This window comes from Helicoverpa zea, chromosome 27 (genome assembly GCF_022581195.2).
Source record: "Helicoverpa zea isolate HzStark_Cry1AcR chromosome 27, ilHelZeax1.1, whole genome shotgun sequence".
NCBI lineage: Eukaryota > Metazoa > Arthropoda > Insecta > Lepidoptera > Noctuidae > Helicoverpa > Helicoverpa zea.
Genome location: NC_061478.1, coordinates 801,840 through 819,236, shown reverse-complemented (window position 1 = coordinate 819,236; position 17,397 = coordinate 801,840). Strand labels below are relative to the sequence as shown.

Sequence of the window (17,397 nt, the reverse complement as noted above, 5' to 3'; positions counted from 1 at the left end):
ATAAGCTCTCGTAAGCTTTTTTTTCTGGTGATATATTTTCAATATCAATCAGTTTATCATGACACACAGAAAACTGATTCCTTGAGAACATTTCCTCAATAGTACCACGTTCGTCCTAGAATTACGCCACGGGCTCGAAAATTACGCAACACCTAACATTACCCAGTCAGAGTTGGGTAGACCTAGGTGAGCATGGGTAAACCCCGAATTAAAATTTATTTTACTTATTATTCGGACTTACCCAAAAAGCTTGGGTAATACTAAGTCAACCCGGGTAAACCTAGGTTTACTCCATCTTCTAGGATTACCCGTAACATATACAACATACAATCCATCATCCGATTACCTTTACATTTTATTGAGTATTGTTAAATAACAATAATACTGTGTTTATCATGTCCTCCGAGACATGATAAATTGCAGGTCCTGGCAGTCATTTGAACATCTTCGGCAGTCGTTACGGGTAGTCAGAAACCAGTAAGTTCGACATCAGGCTTACCTAGGGGTATTGGGTTGCCCGGGTAAACTGGCTTGAGGAGGTCAAATAGGCAATCGCTTCTTGTAAGGCCCCGATACTCAATTGCATCCGTTTAGACTGGAAGCCGACTCCACACTAGTCGGGGAAAGGCTAGACAATTTTCTAAACTACAATACCTACTTCTTCTTCTTAATCAACGTATTTTAACATGACATATTCTTTTTCCAGCTTCCCAAGGTACGATACCATATCATCCATACCGCCCTCGTCCCGGCATTGTCCTGGATGACACTGACTTCAAACCCCATGGGTCCCGGTACAGACCTCAGGCTGAAGTCTCTGTCATCACAGCCCCGGAGACCAGGCCGCCGGGTTATGGGGAGATATTCGATGTGACTGTTTCTGCGATACAGGGGTTGGGAGAAAAGGGGGGTGGGGCTTCTGGTGAGTTTTACTTTGTTTCTATAGAGCTATATAGTTCCTGTACCTGGATAAAAAGTAGCATAGGTCTCAGGCTCTGGTCCCGGGCAACTGGATTGAGGAGGTCAGATAGGCAGTCGGTCCTTGTTAAACACTGGACTGGAAACGACGAGGTAGCCTTGATGAAGGAATATACTTTTTATCGTTCTGGATAAAATCTAACATTGGTCCTTTGTCACGTTTGAGCGATATAAACTTTGTGCCTTTAATAGGCTCAGTATAGTAAACATACACCATATATTTATAGGAAGAAGCTTGTTCATACGATTAAACATAATTATTATCTGGTTTCGAAATGTATTTCCGAATCGGTTAAAACCGCCAGCGTTAGAAATAAATTATAAAAATATGCATTTCCACTTATTTTCAGTGCACATAGAAAACGTGAACCTCTCAGGGCACGAACACGACGACATCATAGTCTCACCCTCAGGGGAGCAAGGGTTCGTTTCCATCGACGGCAAGAGGACGTATCTCAACCTGTTCGATAGCTCCACTCCTGGGCCCAGCATCAGGCCTACTCGGGTGCAGAGTTTGCCTCAATCTGGTGAGTAACCTTAGAGATATATAGGGTCACCCTCAGGGGAGCAAGGGTTCGTCTCCATCGACGGCAAGAGGGCGTACCTCAACCTGTTCGACAGCTCCACTCCTGGGCCCAGCAACAGGCCTACTAGGGTGCAGAGTTTGCCTCAATCTGGTGAGTAAACTTAGAGATATATAGTGACCAACTGCCTCGTTGGTCTAGTTGTCGCAAGTGTGGCTGCTGAGCACGAGGTCTCGGGTTCGATTCCCGACTCGGGCCGAAATCGCTTTGTGGGCTTTAGAAGACTTTCACAAAGCAGCCCGAAGCCTGGAAGTTGTTGATTGATTCACCCGTGCATCGGAGAGCACGTAAATGTCGGTCCTGCGCCTGATCTCTTTCCGGTCGTGTCGGATTGCCGTCCCATCGGGCTATGAGAGTGAAGGAATAGGGAGTGCACCTGTGTCTGCGCAAATGCTTGTGCACTACAATATGTCCTGCGCAGTTGGCTAATCTCTTTACATGAGAACAGCCGCCGTAGCCGATAATCGGCTAGGAGGACATCATCATATAGTGACCCCCTCAGGAGAGCAAGGGTTCGTCTCCATCGACGGCAAGAGGACGTACCTCAACTTATTCGACAGCTCCACTCCTGGGCCCAGCATCAGGCCTACTAGAGTGCAGAGTTTGCCTCAATCTGGTGAATGAACTAAGTGATATAGGGTCTTCTTTCTATACGGAGGATATCTTTTAAAGCAAGGATCATTGTGATGTTTATTTTAGACAGTACCAAAACTAGGAATGTCTATAGCAATCCAAAAAAAGGCTGAAACCAAGACCTATATATTCATTGAATACGCTATAGGTAAGCGTAGAATCAAGATAGGTAGATTTGTAAACATACATAGTTAGTTACAAGTGAAGCGAATAATATAAGCGTGTGAAAAACAAAAATTAACTCCTAAATCTTTCAAATTCCAGTACCACCACTTCAAGCGCCACCATTAGCTCCGACCCTGGGCACTGGGGAAGCTATCCCAGCAGACGACATCCCCCTCCCCCCACCAGTTCGAAGACCAGGTCACCAGCATCCAGGACATGGGCACCAACATGGTCAGCTGCATCGGCCGCAGCAGGGATTTAGAAGACCTCAGCCTACTGTCAGGTGAGAGCATATAGTGTTGGTATTGATCTCTCTCCGGTGGTGTCGGATTGTCGTCGCATCGCGCTATGAGAGTGAAGGAATAGTGAGTGCACCTGTGTCCAAGCAAATGCTCGTGCACTATAATATGTCCTGCGCAGTTGGCTGATTTCCTTACATGAGAACAGCCGCCGTAGCAGATAATCGGCTAGGAGGACATCATTAAGGCCTTAGAGAAGCTAATCAGGTAATGAGGATATGGTGTTTAACCGTCTTTGAAAAAAGAGGGTCTTGATTCGACTGGTACTAGGGCACTGGGGAAGCTATCCCAGCAGATGATATCCCCCTCCCCCCTCCAGTTCGAAGACCAGGTCACCAGCATCCAGGACATGTTCACCAACATCCTCAGCTGCATCGACCGCAGCAGGGCTTTAGAAGACCACAGCCTACTGTTAGGTATGGGAATGTATATTTTTTGGATTATAATGTTTCTGTGTAACTTTGCTTCTCTGAATTTATCCATTTGATTCCGACAAATCCGAACTAGTAAATCTTCCCTCGTTTATTTGTACACCGGCTTACATGCAATTACATGCGGTGTCCATACATCTGTCACATGCGAAGATGTCTGTCTTTTCAGTGATTCGCAGGATTGTCGATTACTTTGCTTATAATTAAAAAAAGGTTTCTGCTCTACTTAGGAACTTACTGAAAGTTCTAGAAATAATAGCAACACGTGACTATTGCAATTGCGTAAGGCGCTAATTTACTAAATTCAGAGAAGCAAAGTAACGATTATTTACATATACCTAAATCCATCATTGTCAAAACTCAAAAACACCAAAATTATGTCAGCCATCTTCAGTTCTTCTTGTTCTATAAATTGCAGTGTTTAAACTTTGTGTTTCAGGATCGACACTTGCATCGTTGGAGATGACTCCACTTGCGACCAGGCTCAAAACGAGAAGTGCAGGACTGAAGCTGGTTAGTACATTATTAATGTACCTAGCTATTTCTTATGTTATATTTTATATCATCAGCCGTTTTATTGTCCTACTGTAGGATATATGCCTCATTCTCATACAGACAAGAATTTGAATCTGCGTTCAGCAATACGCTTGCTCAAGGTGGATTGCTGATTCCAGATTTTGAAGTACAGGTTTCCTTAAGGTGTTTTCCTACACCTTTTGCTCAGTCCAAGATATTACCTAGACAGTAAAAACAAAACTTGCATTGTTACTTACTTGTCTGACCAGTAATCGTACCCGCTGACTTCTATTTGAGGTAGATGCATATGATTAGACTGGAAGCTGACCAACATAGTTGGCAAAAGCCTAGGCAGATAAATATCTAGTAGGATCACAATTTCAATAATGTTCTGTATTGGTTTCCTCTTGGTAGCGATCAGGAGGAATTTTCGGATGTCATATTTAACTGGATCATGTAATTTTTTAATGTTTACTTCTTAATTAAGCTTTATTGCAATATTTGCAGGTATATCCAGTTGTCAATGTCGTCCGGGCTACGCTCGTCGCATCCACCGGGATCCCTGCAGACGAGTCGTGTCCCTACTCCTCAATATGAGGGTTGACAGGCTTTATGACAGAAAGGTACGGATTTTAAGTATAGCTCCCGTTAAAAAAGTAATTATTAAAAAAACCGCGTAAAAAGTGACAAAAACAAGTAGGTACTATAATCTGGAACTATGAAGAATTATTATCAAGATAAACAAATAAAAAAAAGTCATCTAACTAGGACCCATTAAAATATAGAATAGCTAACACTCCGATAATTTATGGCTATAAATACATTTTGTGTCTGTTTGCAAAATTCCGAAATCACGAAAGTTAGATATTATTACTTCCGGAGAAAAATATTGACCATAATGACATATGCCTAATGACTTCTAACATTTCTTCCAGGTGGCGTGGGATGCTAAGCTAGCTGACAAAGAATCAGATCCTTATCAACAACTAAGCTATGAAGCTGTCAGAGCCGTAAGTATTATAACTGTCTTTACTGCCTTTATATACGTTACGTTACTGTATTCCAGTCATTTTAGATTTTGTCTGGCGAAAAATATATAGAAAAATGTTCCATCAGTTCATTATTTACGACAGTTTGTAATTGAAAGATTAACGACAACTTTCCAAAAAAAAAAAAAAACGATGCCACAGATAACTATCCATAAGCAAATAATAAGATCAATATATGGATTTGAATATCTACTTACAAGAGTTACAAGCAGCTAAAAGTAGGTAATATTCAATTATTATTGCAAATCTAAAATGCCTTGAAAATGTCTGTATTCTGTGTACCTTGCAAAATATCGGATTTAGAGTTTCCATTGTTTTGATCACACAGATTTATTATTTTACATCATCCTCCTGTCCTTATCCCAATTTTATTTGAGGTCGGTACATCATATTTTTATTAATTGACACATACATAATATACTTTTCATCCCATCATCTCGGAAAGAGTAGTTTTACCCTTTGATATCTGAGCGCAAAAGTCGTTTTTATCCTCTAGAGCGGCAAAGTGATTTGAATTTAGAACATCGTGTGCAATACTCCATTTGTGACAATCTTGATAAGACTTTTCAAACAAATACATATTAAATAAATAAAATACTGCTTAAAATAATTATTCAATTAATTAAGTATTTTTTATTATTGTTTTTACACAGATTTTTAACGTCGTTTCATTTTTAAAGTGAGTTTTCAAATATGTTAACTTTAATAGGTACATCTTTTTAATTTGATACTCGTATGTGCGCGCCATTTTGTTTTTTTGCATTTAGTAATTTCCTCGATGAGGTGGGATGAAAAGTTACGTGTTGCACTCGAGTGCAAAGATTTTTCACCTTGTGCTCTTTTGATTCCCTCGCTATCGCTCAGGATTCTAATTATTGAAACACTCGCTACGCTCGTGTTTCAATTTTAGAATCCTTCGCTTGCTCGGTCATCAAAATTGAGCCCGCGGTTAAAAAGCAACTTTGCACTCTTGTATAACAAATAACTATTGTTTGTTTCTCAGGTGGACTCAGCATTCTCCATGACTCCATTCTCGGATGACTTCGTGAGCGGTTCAGTGAACTCCGTGCATCAGGGAGACGAGAACAACCGCGGGATATATGTTAACTTGACTATTTTGGTAAGAAAGTGCTATTTTGTAGCTAATTTTCATATGAACACCAAGATTTCTATAGTTTAACCTTGGGACTAACCCATTTATGTCAGATTAGGGTCATGATTTTTATATAAAACTTAAAATCTTGTATATAAAATACTGAATTATTTTTGGCCTTACAAAAAATATGACAAAAAAGAAAATGACATGATCATGTTGAAAAGACATATGCTGTGAATTTATTTTTGACGATATTCGTCAGAGATTTTGTCGGACAAGTAAAGTAAATACAAAAATTCTGGTTACGTCTAATATATTCTGATCCTTTGTCACACCAACCTCTTTATTATTCTTTATTGCACACTTAACATAAATATATACAAAGAATCAAGACAGTTTATGTACAACGGCGAGCTTAACCCAGAATATTCCTCTATATTTTATTTAACAAACTTTTCCCCAGATGCAAGAAACACCAGAAACTCTTCGCACAGCAATCGGCACAGACATACAAAAGCACCTACTAGGCGTCATCCGTCGCCGCTCCAACAACGTCGGCGCCTCCAACATCTTTGTCGATACCCCTGCCGGCAGCGTACTGCCTCTGCACGGTAAGTAGACCACTAAAGAACATTCTAGAATGGAATAAAGAAGACACAATAGGGACAGACATACAAAAACACCTAAACAACAAAAATACCACTGCTCAAAATGACTACAGATAGCAAAATATCCCTTGCGCAAAATATCCATTGCGCGAAATATCCCCTGCGCTAAATATCCCTTGCGCAAAGTATCCCTTGCGCAAAATATCCCCTGCGCAAAATGTCATAGTCTCTTTTAAAGTCCAAACATGTTATAAATCAAATAATATTATGTGTGAGTGTCACCATGTACGCGGTCTGAAATGGCCTTTTGAGGAAAGAGCCACATCAGGCTGGAGCTGACCAGTCCCAACAGACGGCACGCATGCATCAGTCGTCGTGTAGCTCAAACCATATCTTAGGGAGCTCAACGACGATACCAGATCTGCAGAACATTTGCGTAGGCCATTCAAAAATACTCAAACCCGCCAGACAGTATTTATGTTATAAGAATATATAATGTTGCTCGCATACACGATACTCACATTCACAATAATAACCGAGGTATCCTCACCCTTCGGCCGCTCATGTCCCTGTTGCCCTCTTGTGGCTATTCAGTGACTGATTCCCGGGGGCCCAGTAAGTGAGCTGGCGAGTCTCCACCTGCCATTTTTAAATGTATTCAATACATTGTCATCGGCAGGTGCCATAGTTTCCCCATTCCTAGTCACTTAGCATCCCATCACAATAGCCCAAGTAGTTTTCATCCATAGTTAGCAATAGTTTAGCACAGAACCTTCACCCCCACAGAAGGGATTGTCCTTGGGTACATTTCTATAGTGTATACAGGGATAATCGTCGGTTTTGTGTCACCATTTCATTAAAGTTGTCTCAAAAGGGCTTCAGCGTGTTGGCTTCGGCCCCACGTTCGCCTCCCAAAAATCCGGGACTCTATAGTCCCGAGGTCTGGTAGAGACAAACAAAATAATAATAAAAAAAATACAATTCTAATATATAAATGTCAATAAACAATGTCATTAATAAAATGTTATCTGATGATAATAATATTTAAATGTCAAAAGTAACAATACAAAAAGATATATGTCTATATCTTTTCAAATGCCTGTATAATGTCCCTTTCGTTAAATGTCCAGCAGAGTAGAATAGAACAGAATGCAATAACACAGAATTGAAGAGATACTAGAAAGCTATGGGGAAATGTAGAAAGCTGTAGAAGGTTCTAGAAAAGAAGAGACTAGAGTAGTAGAATGTAAAGGGGTCTGAATAAATCGAAGTCTGGAGGAGTGTAGAGATCTATGAGGGTATATAGAAAGCTATAGAAGTTTCTATATTTGGATAAAGTAAATACAGCCATAGTCGTCGCTCTAACAACGTCAGGACGTCCAATATTTTTGTAGACATTTACTAAACCAGTCTTACTACAAGGTATTGGGTTGCCCGAGTAACTGGGTTGAGGAGGTCAGATAGGGCAGTCGCTCCTTGTGGCACACTGGTATTTAGCTGAATCCGGTTAGACTGGAAGCCGACACCAACATAGTTGGGAAAAGGCTGGGGAGATGATGAATCAAGCCGAGTCTCTAGTTAAATACCTACAGACTCTAATGGAGTAAATATTCAGATTTCTCTTAATTTCATTTCTTTTATATTTGTTTTCTTTTCAGACGTGGACGAGTGTTCATCACCAGACTTGAATGATTGTCATCAGCTGGCGACCTGTACTAATACTTGGGGAGGTTTCAAGTTAGTATTCTGTCTTCTCTAGTTTGTGGTCCAATATGGTTTTTTAGCTTTCTGAATAGTCACGAAGGGTTGCCTATCATTCAAATCCATTTTAATAGCCGGTTGTGTGTGTCTTAATTAGCTTTTGCTTGCGGTTTCAACAATATTCCATGGAAAATTATGGATAAAACCTTATCCTTTAGATTCTTTCAGTGAATAAGGTATTTTATACGTACTGAAACATTTTTTCAAATTGGTCAAACAACAATCTTCAGTTTTATGATATTAGTGCCAATAGACTATACTTATGCCCATAAAATTATTGCTAGTTTTACATGTTGTGTCCTAAGGCCATACCCAGATACAATACACCCTATGTTACTCTGATATAATGTAGCTTCCAAACAGTGAAAGTATTTTTCAAACTCCAGTAGTTTCAGACCCCTTAAAAATCATTTTTAAGCTATTGCATAGCTTCTATCGCAGGCCTTGAGCGCGGGGACCAAATCCAGAAATTCCGTAACGAAAAAACCTCACGCTCCCCACTCCGACGGGCACGGAGGTGTGGCTTGAAGGCCGTGCATCGTCTAACGTCGTGTCAGTTCGGCAGTCTTCGACACGGCGCTGTGTGTCACACGTTTCGAAATTTCAATTATGTTTCGACATTTTTATGATTTTTTTTTTCATTTCGTTGTAAAATAAATAATTATATTTGCATAAGTTGATACAGAATGCTATGCAATAGCTTTACCGCGGCAGTCCCCGAGTGCCACACGTATTTTTTTTATTACATTTTAACTAGATTTATAAACAAGAAATAATACCAATATCCTTATTTAACTTCAGATGTCAATGCCCCGACTCGACCCTGGACGCTTCCACCTCTCCGCTGAAGTCAGGCCGCGACTGCAGATCCTGTGCAGCATCACACTGCAACGACAGGGGCGTCTGCAAGTATGCTGGTGGACAGCCTTATTGCAGGTAAATAGCATTTTAATTGTACATTTAAAAGAGAGCACGTAAATGTCGGATTGCCGTCCCATCGCGCTATGAGAGTGAAAGAATAGTGAGTGCACCTGTGTCCAAGCAAATGCTCGTGCACTATAATATGTCCTGCGCAGCTGGCTGATCTCCTTATATGAGAACAGCCGCCGTCACTATTCCTTCACTCTCATGGCGCGATGGGACGACAATCCGACACCGCCGGAGAGAGATCAGGCGCAGGACCGACATTAACGTGCTCTCCGACGCACGGGTGAATCAATCACCAACCTCCAGACTCCGGGCTGCTTTGTGAAAGTTTAAGAAAACCCACAAAGCGATTTCGGCCCGACCCGGGAATCGAACCCGAGACCTCGAGCACAGCAGCAGATTAATTAATAAAGTTACACACTTTTTCAGCTGTTCATCAGGCTACTATGGTTCTACGTGCGAAGTAGACGGCGAGGTGGTGGGAGTGGCAGTGGGCGCGTCACTCCTCGCTGCACTCGTTATAGCACTCACGCTCGCCGCACTCATGTCTTGGAGGTAACTGTCAATCTGTCTATAATTCAATCTGTCAATCTATCAATCTATTTATAAAATGAAATTGTCTGAAGGTCTGAAGTAAGAAACCATTTTTACCCCTTTTTCAGTCAAAATATAAAAATCTTTCACCTATTTCCATTATTGTCCATGATACTATCACTATTTAGAGATATTTACATTTATAAGCAAAAAAAAATCCATTGCTATGATTGCATTTAACGTTAATTTCTGCTTAGGTTTTGTTTTTTATTATTTTTTATATCTTTGTGTATTTTTGTTTGTGTTGGATAAACGTATTATCCATCTTTCTATCTTATATTAGTATACAATTTTAAATACCATACCACAAACCATGCGGCACCTTCTATGCTGCCCACTATGCGCCGACAGCTGCATAGTGGAGGACCTTTACAACGCTACTGAGAATGCCGTATGCGTAGCGAAATATTGGGCCTCCAAAATTTCAGTTACCATCGACTCGCCAAGAAGAAGATAAATTTTATTTCTGTTCATTTATTATTCTTCTATGTATGTTTTTGTATTTAGTATTTTATTTGTTTTAAAGATAAGTAGTTTTAGGTTTGTATACAAAGTGTACATATTTGATAAAAATAAATAATTTCATGAATACAACTCATGTTATTCCTCTTCACACAGTCGCAAGTGGTCCCGGGAGCAGAAGGCGGCCGGCATGGGGTCTCCTATATTCAACTATATGGCTGCTAACACTATAAAGACTCCACCTGTAGGACAACCGCCTTATCAGGTAAATATTATTGTTTATCCTATATTTAAAACCCTATTTATTAAAAGTTCCGATGTCCATCCGTCCAGACTATATCGCATGAACTAAGTTGTTTTACAAAATAAAATAAATGTTTATATTATAGGATATTGGATATTTGTAGGGTTCCTTTGTAAAAACGGGACCATTTTCGCCCGATTTTTCGTTTGGGACTAATAGTTTCCTAATCGTCTGTCTTTCCATATAGGACTTAAGAATTGTGGTAGCTAGATAGTTGACACTTTCGAAGACTATGTATTTCTGTTAGGGCTATAAGAACATATATAAAAATCTAAATAAAACAGATTTAGGAGGGGTACAGCTCTCAATTTTTTTGTTCTATGCACTTTATACATGACTGGATTGTTTTTATTAAGTATTTTGTTACCATTTCAGGTAACATTAGAAGAAAGAATGCGATGGGCGCAGATAGCTGAAGCAATGGCACAAGCTAGTCATTATGCGGTAAGTTTGAAGTAAAATACATATATAAATATTATAAAGCTGAAGAGTTGGTTTGCTTGAACGCTCCAATGCTCCGAAATACTGGTTTGTTTTGGAAAGTAAAGTAACTTTTATTTAGGAGCGCGAAATCGGCAGTTTCCATGGGACATGGGTGAACTACTAGATGCTAGTATTGTCATCCATCCTCCGAGCCTTTTTCCCAATCATGTTGGGGTCGGCTTCCAGTCTAACCGGATTCAGCTGAGTACCAGTGCTTTACAAGAAGCGACTGCCTATCTGACCTCCTCAACCCAGTTACCCGGGCAACCCGATACCCCTTGGTTAGACTGGTGTCAGACTTACTGGCTTCTGACTACCCGTAACGACTGCCAAGGATGTTCAATGACAGCCGGGACCTACAGTTTAACGTGCCATCCGAAACACAGCCAATGGTGTCTAAGATATACTTAGAAAGTACATACAGACTTAGAAAAGTTGCATTGGTACTTGCCTGACCTGGGATCGAACCCGCGCCCTCATACTTGAGAGATTGGTCCTTTACCCACTAGGCCACCACGACTTTTTTACTAGATGCTAGTATTGTAATAAACCAAAATTGAAATATTAAATGTAAATCGAAGTTTAATTATTTTTGTTTTGTTCTATATTTAGCCGGAAGCTGCACAGATGGCGACGCGACCATCATCAGCTATGTTTGGTGGATACCCAACACTACCTCCCGTGCCAATGCCCAGGTAAATACCTATGTATCTTGAATCTGTACTACCTACTATTATAACGTTGGAGACTTTGTTTGTTGCTTGGCGTGGTAATTTCAAGAACAAATATTACCTACAAAATATAAAAACTGCCAAAAATATAGCAGATTTATCAAGAATCTATAGAGAGAAGCTATAGGGTACTTTTTTATCCATCCTCGGGACGCAGGTGGAAGCTAGTAATGCATAACGACGTCTCTCAGCCATTTTCAGTTTTACTTTGGTTGTTGATTTGTTCATTGGCTAAAATTTTAATCCGTCAAATATCCATGAAATTAATCAATAGAATCTTCATGTTATCAATTAGTTTACCAACAATCACTTCATCTATCAACCCATAAATGTATCAATCTACTAATAATTTCATAGGATGGGTATGCACGGCGGGCATCACACCGGCACACTGAACACAGTGACGTCACGCGCCAACACTGCCGCCTCACATCACAACTTATATGGTAAGTTTACATAAAGTAGGTATTATTGATATTTAACTTTTAACCGTTTTGTGTCTAAAGGGTAAATTACGCGATTTTATCACCGAGCATGCTGCCCTCCGTCTTTCAATCGGCTGTATCTTATGTACATTGATAGCTTGACATATGACATTTTCAGCGATTGGCTTTATCCATTATCTACTAAAAATAGATATCATATTTAAGGGAACAGAATACTCCCATATAAAAAACCATGATTTTCTTTCCGTTTTATTATGTTTAGTAATTATTTTAAGGCCCGAGTATACTGACAGTATAAACGTCTGTTTATCTTGAAATAACTGTTTTCTTTCATAAATTGAACGTAAAAATTCATAGTACTTAGACAGTTGTTTTTTTAAAAACGTTTATTTTCACCAAAAAATCGACGGTCTTACTATCACAGTTCATAAGATACAGCCCAGAAAAAACGGACGATTAAGTCTTAATTAACAACGTCCCACTTTACCACATGGACACGGAACACCTTTAAAAATATTTATTGTATATTATATACTTAATTCTACAGGTTACACAAACCATATGGCAACTGAATCTACAAGTTCCGAAGCATCGAGTCACGTGCAAGAGAGAGCTGACCTACTAGTGCCTAGACCCAAATCTAGAGCCAGGAGTATGCATGTAAGTAGCTACCTGCATAGACTTTTCCCAACTATGTTGGAGTCGGCTGAGTACCAGTGTGCCACATAGAGCGATTGTCTATCTGACCTCCTCAACCCAGTTACCCGGGCAACCTAATACCCTTTGGTGAGACTGGTGTCAGACTTACTGGCTTCTGACTACCCGTAACGACTGCCAACGATGTTCAATGACAGCCGGAATCTATAGTTTAACGTGCCATCCGAAACTCAGTTATTTGTGTCCAAGATATACATAAAAAGTACATATTAAACTTGGAAAAGTTGAATTGGTACTTGCCAGACCTTTTTTTTTTCTTTTTTTCCGACGTCAAAAATCATCAAATGACCCCTCCCGCTGTGGGTCAGCAGCAGTGAGGGAGTGTCAGACTCTTACTGACTAAAAACCGTCGTGTTCCGTCATAGGCCGTTTATGTACCAGGGCCGCGGTATCTCTTTCGAACAACCCGCAGCCCCGGCAGGTCTTGGCCCTGCTGGGCCCCGCTGGGGTTGCTGACATCTCATTGAGGAGCGCGTGGAACAACGCGCGTCGTCGACACGGGTCTGTCGTCTAAGCAGACAGAGGGACGATGAGCCACCCGAACTCACCGCCCACAGACCCACGCCTACGGTGGCCGGGAGTCATTTCGCGACACCCTACGCCCATGGTGTCTACCTGGTCCAGCGCGGCGGCCGGGATGAGAGGTGCGAACTCTGGCGTTCCGCCTCCTCCTTCTCGAGCATGACAGCTTCGCAGAAGGAGGCGACGGCATCCCATTCCCGCTCGCCCCGGACCATGGCCTTAACCAGGGCCGGACGCGAGAGGTCGCCGCCGCCCAAAGCCTCGACGAGGACCCGGCGGTGCCCTTGCCACGCAGGGCACTCCTGGACTGTGTGGTCCACCGTGTTCTCGGGGCTGTACGCACAGTGGTGACACCCAGGCGCCTCCTCACGACCGATTCGGTGCAGGTACCTCCCGAAACAACCGAGTCCGGTGAGGACCTGCGTCATGCGATACGTGAGGGCGCCATGACTCCTCCCGAGCCACTCCTCAAAGAGGGGACTTACCTCCACGATGGTGGCGTGCCCTGCACTGGGTTGCGACAGTCGCTCCCTCCAGGCCACCATGAGATCGCGCTGGAGCTCTGCCCGCTGCGCGACAACTTGCCGCGGCAACGGGGTTTCCCCCCGGCGCTGATCCTCCTCGCGCCAGTCGTACAGGCGCAAGAAGACCCTCGCCTCCAGATCCCACGGTAGCAGTCCAGCAAGTAGGCCAGCTGCTTCGCGGGAGATCGTGCGGTACCCCCGGATTAGCCTAATGGCTATCACCCTTTGGGGCACGTTCAGGTAGTGTACGGCCCGCTTCCGTACCGAACGTGCCCATACCGGGGCCCCGTAAAGGGCCATGAACCACAAGACCCCCGCGTAGAGTTTAGGCAGGGGGCGTTTGGGCCTCCCAGGTTGTGCAGGAGCCGCCTGAATGCAGCACCTGCCTTCTCCAGTTTGGGGCCCAAACGTCGGAAATGCTCGACGAAGTTCCACCGGCTTTCGAGGACGAGTCCCAGGTATTTCATCGCCCTCTCGACGCCGATGGGAACCCCCCCCCTACTTGCCAGACCTGGAATCGAACCCACTCTCTCATACTTGAGAGGTTGGTTCTTTACCCACTAAGCCAACTTTGGTAGATATTGGTTGTTTTACTTAATTTTCCATAATAATCATATTTTTTTTCTTAATATATTTTATTTCCCCACAGAATCAAACCGGTATATACTACGATGTTGAATACGAAAATGCTCCAGAAGCGATATACGGCACTAAAGGTATCCCACTTTCTACCTACACGGTCAGTCGGGGACCACCATTCTACAGAACATAGTATTTGTAAGTATCGTTGGCCTAATCTTTTACTTGTAAAAAATGGTGCTTGAAATTCCCAAAAATAATGTCGGAATTTTCGGAAACTAAAATTGGGGATTTTATTTTTGGATTGAAAGTAAAATTGTGGATTTTATTTGTGGATTGATAGATTGAGACTTTGTTGACTCGTATTTTTAGAGAGAGATATTTTGTGTTAAAGGAATTAAAATTATGGAAAAAGTAATTTGAAGAATAAATGTGTTTTCAATTTAATTTTGAAGAAACTCAAATAATTATTGCATTTATGAAATTATATTTTTTGAGATTTTGCTCGTTACAACCACAGCATTTAAAAGAAATAAGTACCTATGTTACTTTTAACTATTTTATATTTTAGAAAATAAATTAAAATATTTAAAAATGTTATTAAAAACTTCGAATTGTACATAAGACTGCTTTCAACGAATATTGAATAAGAAAATATTATCATAATTAATAATTGTGATTTTTATAAATTTTAGTTTTAAGTCGTGAAATTATTTCCACTTTTACTATAAAATGAAAATAAAAAAATATGAAATTTCTAAATATTTCCTAGCTTGTTTAAAAAATGGGTAACTTACAATAACTAAATATGTTTGAATATACAAAAAAAATGTTCTAATTTGGACATGGATGGTTATGAGCTGAGCCCATTTTCCGTAAAAACCTGATGGAAATGCCATAGGCCTCGGATGAAACCACGAGAAACAGCCATACTCCATTTGAGTAGGTATACAATCTTGATAAAATGTTTTATTAAAAAACTCAGTTTAAAAATAAAATGCGACAAAAATCAAAGATTAAACTCGACTCTACTATTACAATTTTTTATTAAATTGTAGTTTATGTACGACTCTTAAACGACATTTACGCACGAAATCAAACGAATTATACTTCTGTACCACATTACATTTACTTCAGTATTTTTCAAGTTAACAACTAAAATATATATTTTTTTAAACCTTATATATCCGTGTGTTGCAAGCCTTTTTTACATATGAATTTTTACATAACATAAAATGGAAATAATTTCAATAGTTCTTTGAAAATCATAGCTAGGTAGCTTTTTAAAAGAAGATTATATATTTCAAAAATGGCTAAAATAGTCAATGTTTTACAAAGAACAAAATATTGTACATAATAAATATATAAGTAAAGATGAAATCACAAATATATCTTTTTGGGTATTCCACTAAAATTTAAGCAAAATAAATGTTGTATTTAATAATTTATTCGACTAACTAAAACGTAACTAAAAAAATAAAAAATCTTTTTCAAATATTTTAGTTTCAATTCCTCTGTTTTATTTTTATAGGCCATCGATACAGGTATTGTAAATATCTTCTTTCCTGAAAAGAAAAACTGTGAACTTAAAAACCTTTTGAATATTTTATACTGACAGCAAAAAACACTATTATAAAAGTGATGAAAAATACGTAAAGAACAGTCAAAAAATATCACAATAAAAATATATGTAACTAGAGTATCCGCACACTGCATACTAAATAGTCGGCTATAATATAAATATTAATTATTTTTAAAAACAATCTTGATTTCAATCAAAGTTTTCAGTCGGTCTGATGCCGGCTAAATACCTGATCTTTGTAATGTGCGTATTCATCTTCATACTGATTCATGAGCCCAAACAAACTATCGGCCGACTAAAAGTTTTCAGTGTGCGAGTACTCTTTTAAAATAAAATAAAGTAGGTAGGTATTAAGAATATTTAGATATAAAAAAATGTAGATAAATATTAATGTAATGTAAGAAAAATGATAAAAAAAACTTGCTCCACTATAATTGTATTCAAGTTAAATAAAATAGTCATATCTTTAGTTTTATTTAAAAATAAAATAGTAAGTTTTCAATTTGTTCATGTCGCGGTCAAAGTCAGATTAACTGGACAAAATGTAAAACGTCTGGGTGAAGTGAAATATATTTATTAAAGCTTATATATTGAAGAAAGGTGTTATATTTTTGTACTGAAAATACTTTTATATATTATGTAAAATATATTGATATAAACAACTATTTGGTTATTTTTCTTTATTATTATAAAATCCTAACTCCCTCGTTGGTCTAGTGGTCGCAAGCGCGGCTGCTGAGCACGAGGGCTCGGGTTCGATTCCCGGGACGGGCCGAAATCGCTTTGTGGGTTTTCTTAAAAACTTTCACAAAGCAGCCGGTAGTCTGGAAGTTGGTGATTGATTCACCCATGCATCGGAGAGCACGTAAATGTCGGTCCTGCGCCTGATCTCTTTCCGGTCGTGTCGGATTGCCGTCCCATCGGGTTATGAGAGTGAAGGAATAGTGAGTGCACCTGTGTCTGCGCAAATGCTCGTGCACTATAATATGTCCTGCGCAGCTGGCTGATCTCCTTAAATGAGAACGGCCGCCGTGGCCGAAATCGGCCGTGGACGCCATTATATAAAATCCTACAGGTCACCTAGCAAATTCCCAACTATGTTAGGGTTTAAGTTCCAGTCTAATCGGATGCAGCTGAGTACCAGTGCTTTACAAGGAGCGACTGCCTATGGGTGAATTTCCCGGGACCAAAAATTGCGTGGCATCGATGAAATCGGTACTAGAAATCATTGTTATAATATTCATATATTTTTTTCTAAGAAGGTGAAATAGTAATCTATGTGTAGCACTAAATATTTTGTTAATAGGATTAATTGGTTCTCCAAAAAAAAAAAATAAACCTCAAAATCTTTCATTGCCGTGTTTGTCCACACGTCACCTTGATGTGTACTAGACCTTATTGATGAA

The 17,397-nt window shown here is 40.0% G+C and overlaps 1 protein-coding gene across 1 annotated transcript in view; it reads left to right on the top strand.

Annotated features, from left to right (window-relative positions):
• LOC124643447 overlaps positions 1-16,656 on the top strand; it is a 28,261-nt gene extending 11,605 nt beyond the window's left edge. The window contains exons 3-19 of the mRNA XM_047182435.1: positions 707-922; positions 1,329-1,505; positions 2,460-2,643; positions 3,530-3,603; positions 4,114-4,229; positions 4,542-4,616; positions 5,659-5,775; positions 6,215-6,362; positions 8,018-8,096; positions 8,922-9,056; positions 9,477-9,602; positions 10,260-10,368; positions 10,783-10,851; positions 11,503-11,585; positions 11,979-12,067; positions 12,615-12,727; positions 14,480-16,656. Coding sequence (XP_047038391.1) covers positions 707-922; positions 1,329-1,505; positions 2,460-2,643; positions 3,530-3,603; positions 4,114-4,229; positions 4,542-4,616; positions 5,659-5,775; positions 6,215-6,362; positions 8,018-8,096; positions 8,922-9,056; positions 9,477-9,602; positions 10,260-10,368; positions 10,783-10,851; positions 11,503-11,585; positions 11,979-12,067; positions 12,615-12,727; positions 14,480-14,602 — 2,033 coding nt within the window. The 3' untranslated portion in view covers positions 14,603-16,656. The remainder of the gene's footprint in view (positions 1-706; positions 923-1,328; positions 1,506-2,459; positions 2,644-3,529; positions 3,604-4,113; positions 4,230-4,541; positions 4,617-5,658; positions 5,776-6,214; positions 6,363-8,017; positions 8,097-8,921; positions 9,057-9,476; positions 9,603-10,259; positions 10,369-10,782; positions 10,852-11,502; positions 11,586-11,978; positions 12,068-12,614; positions 12,728-14,479) is intronic.
• The last annotated feature ends 741 nt before the right edge of the window (positions 16,657-17,397 follow it).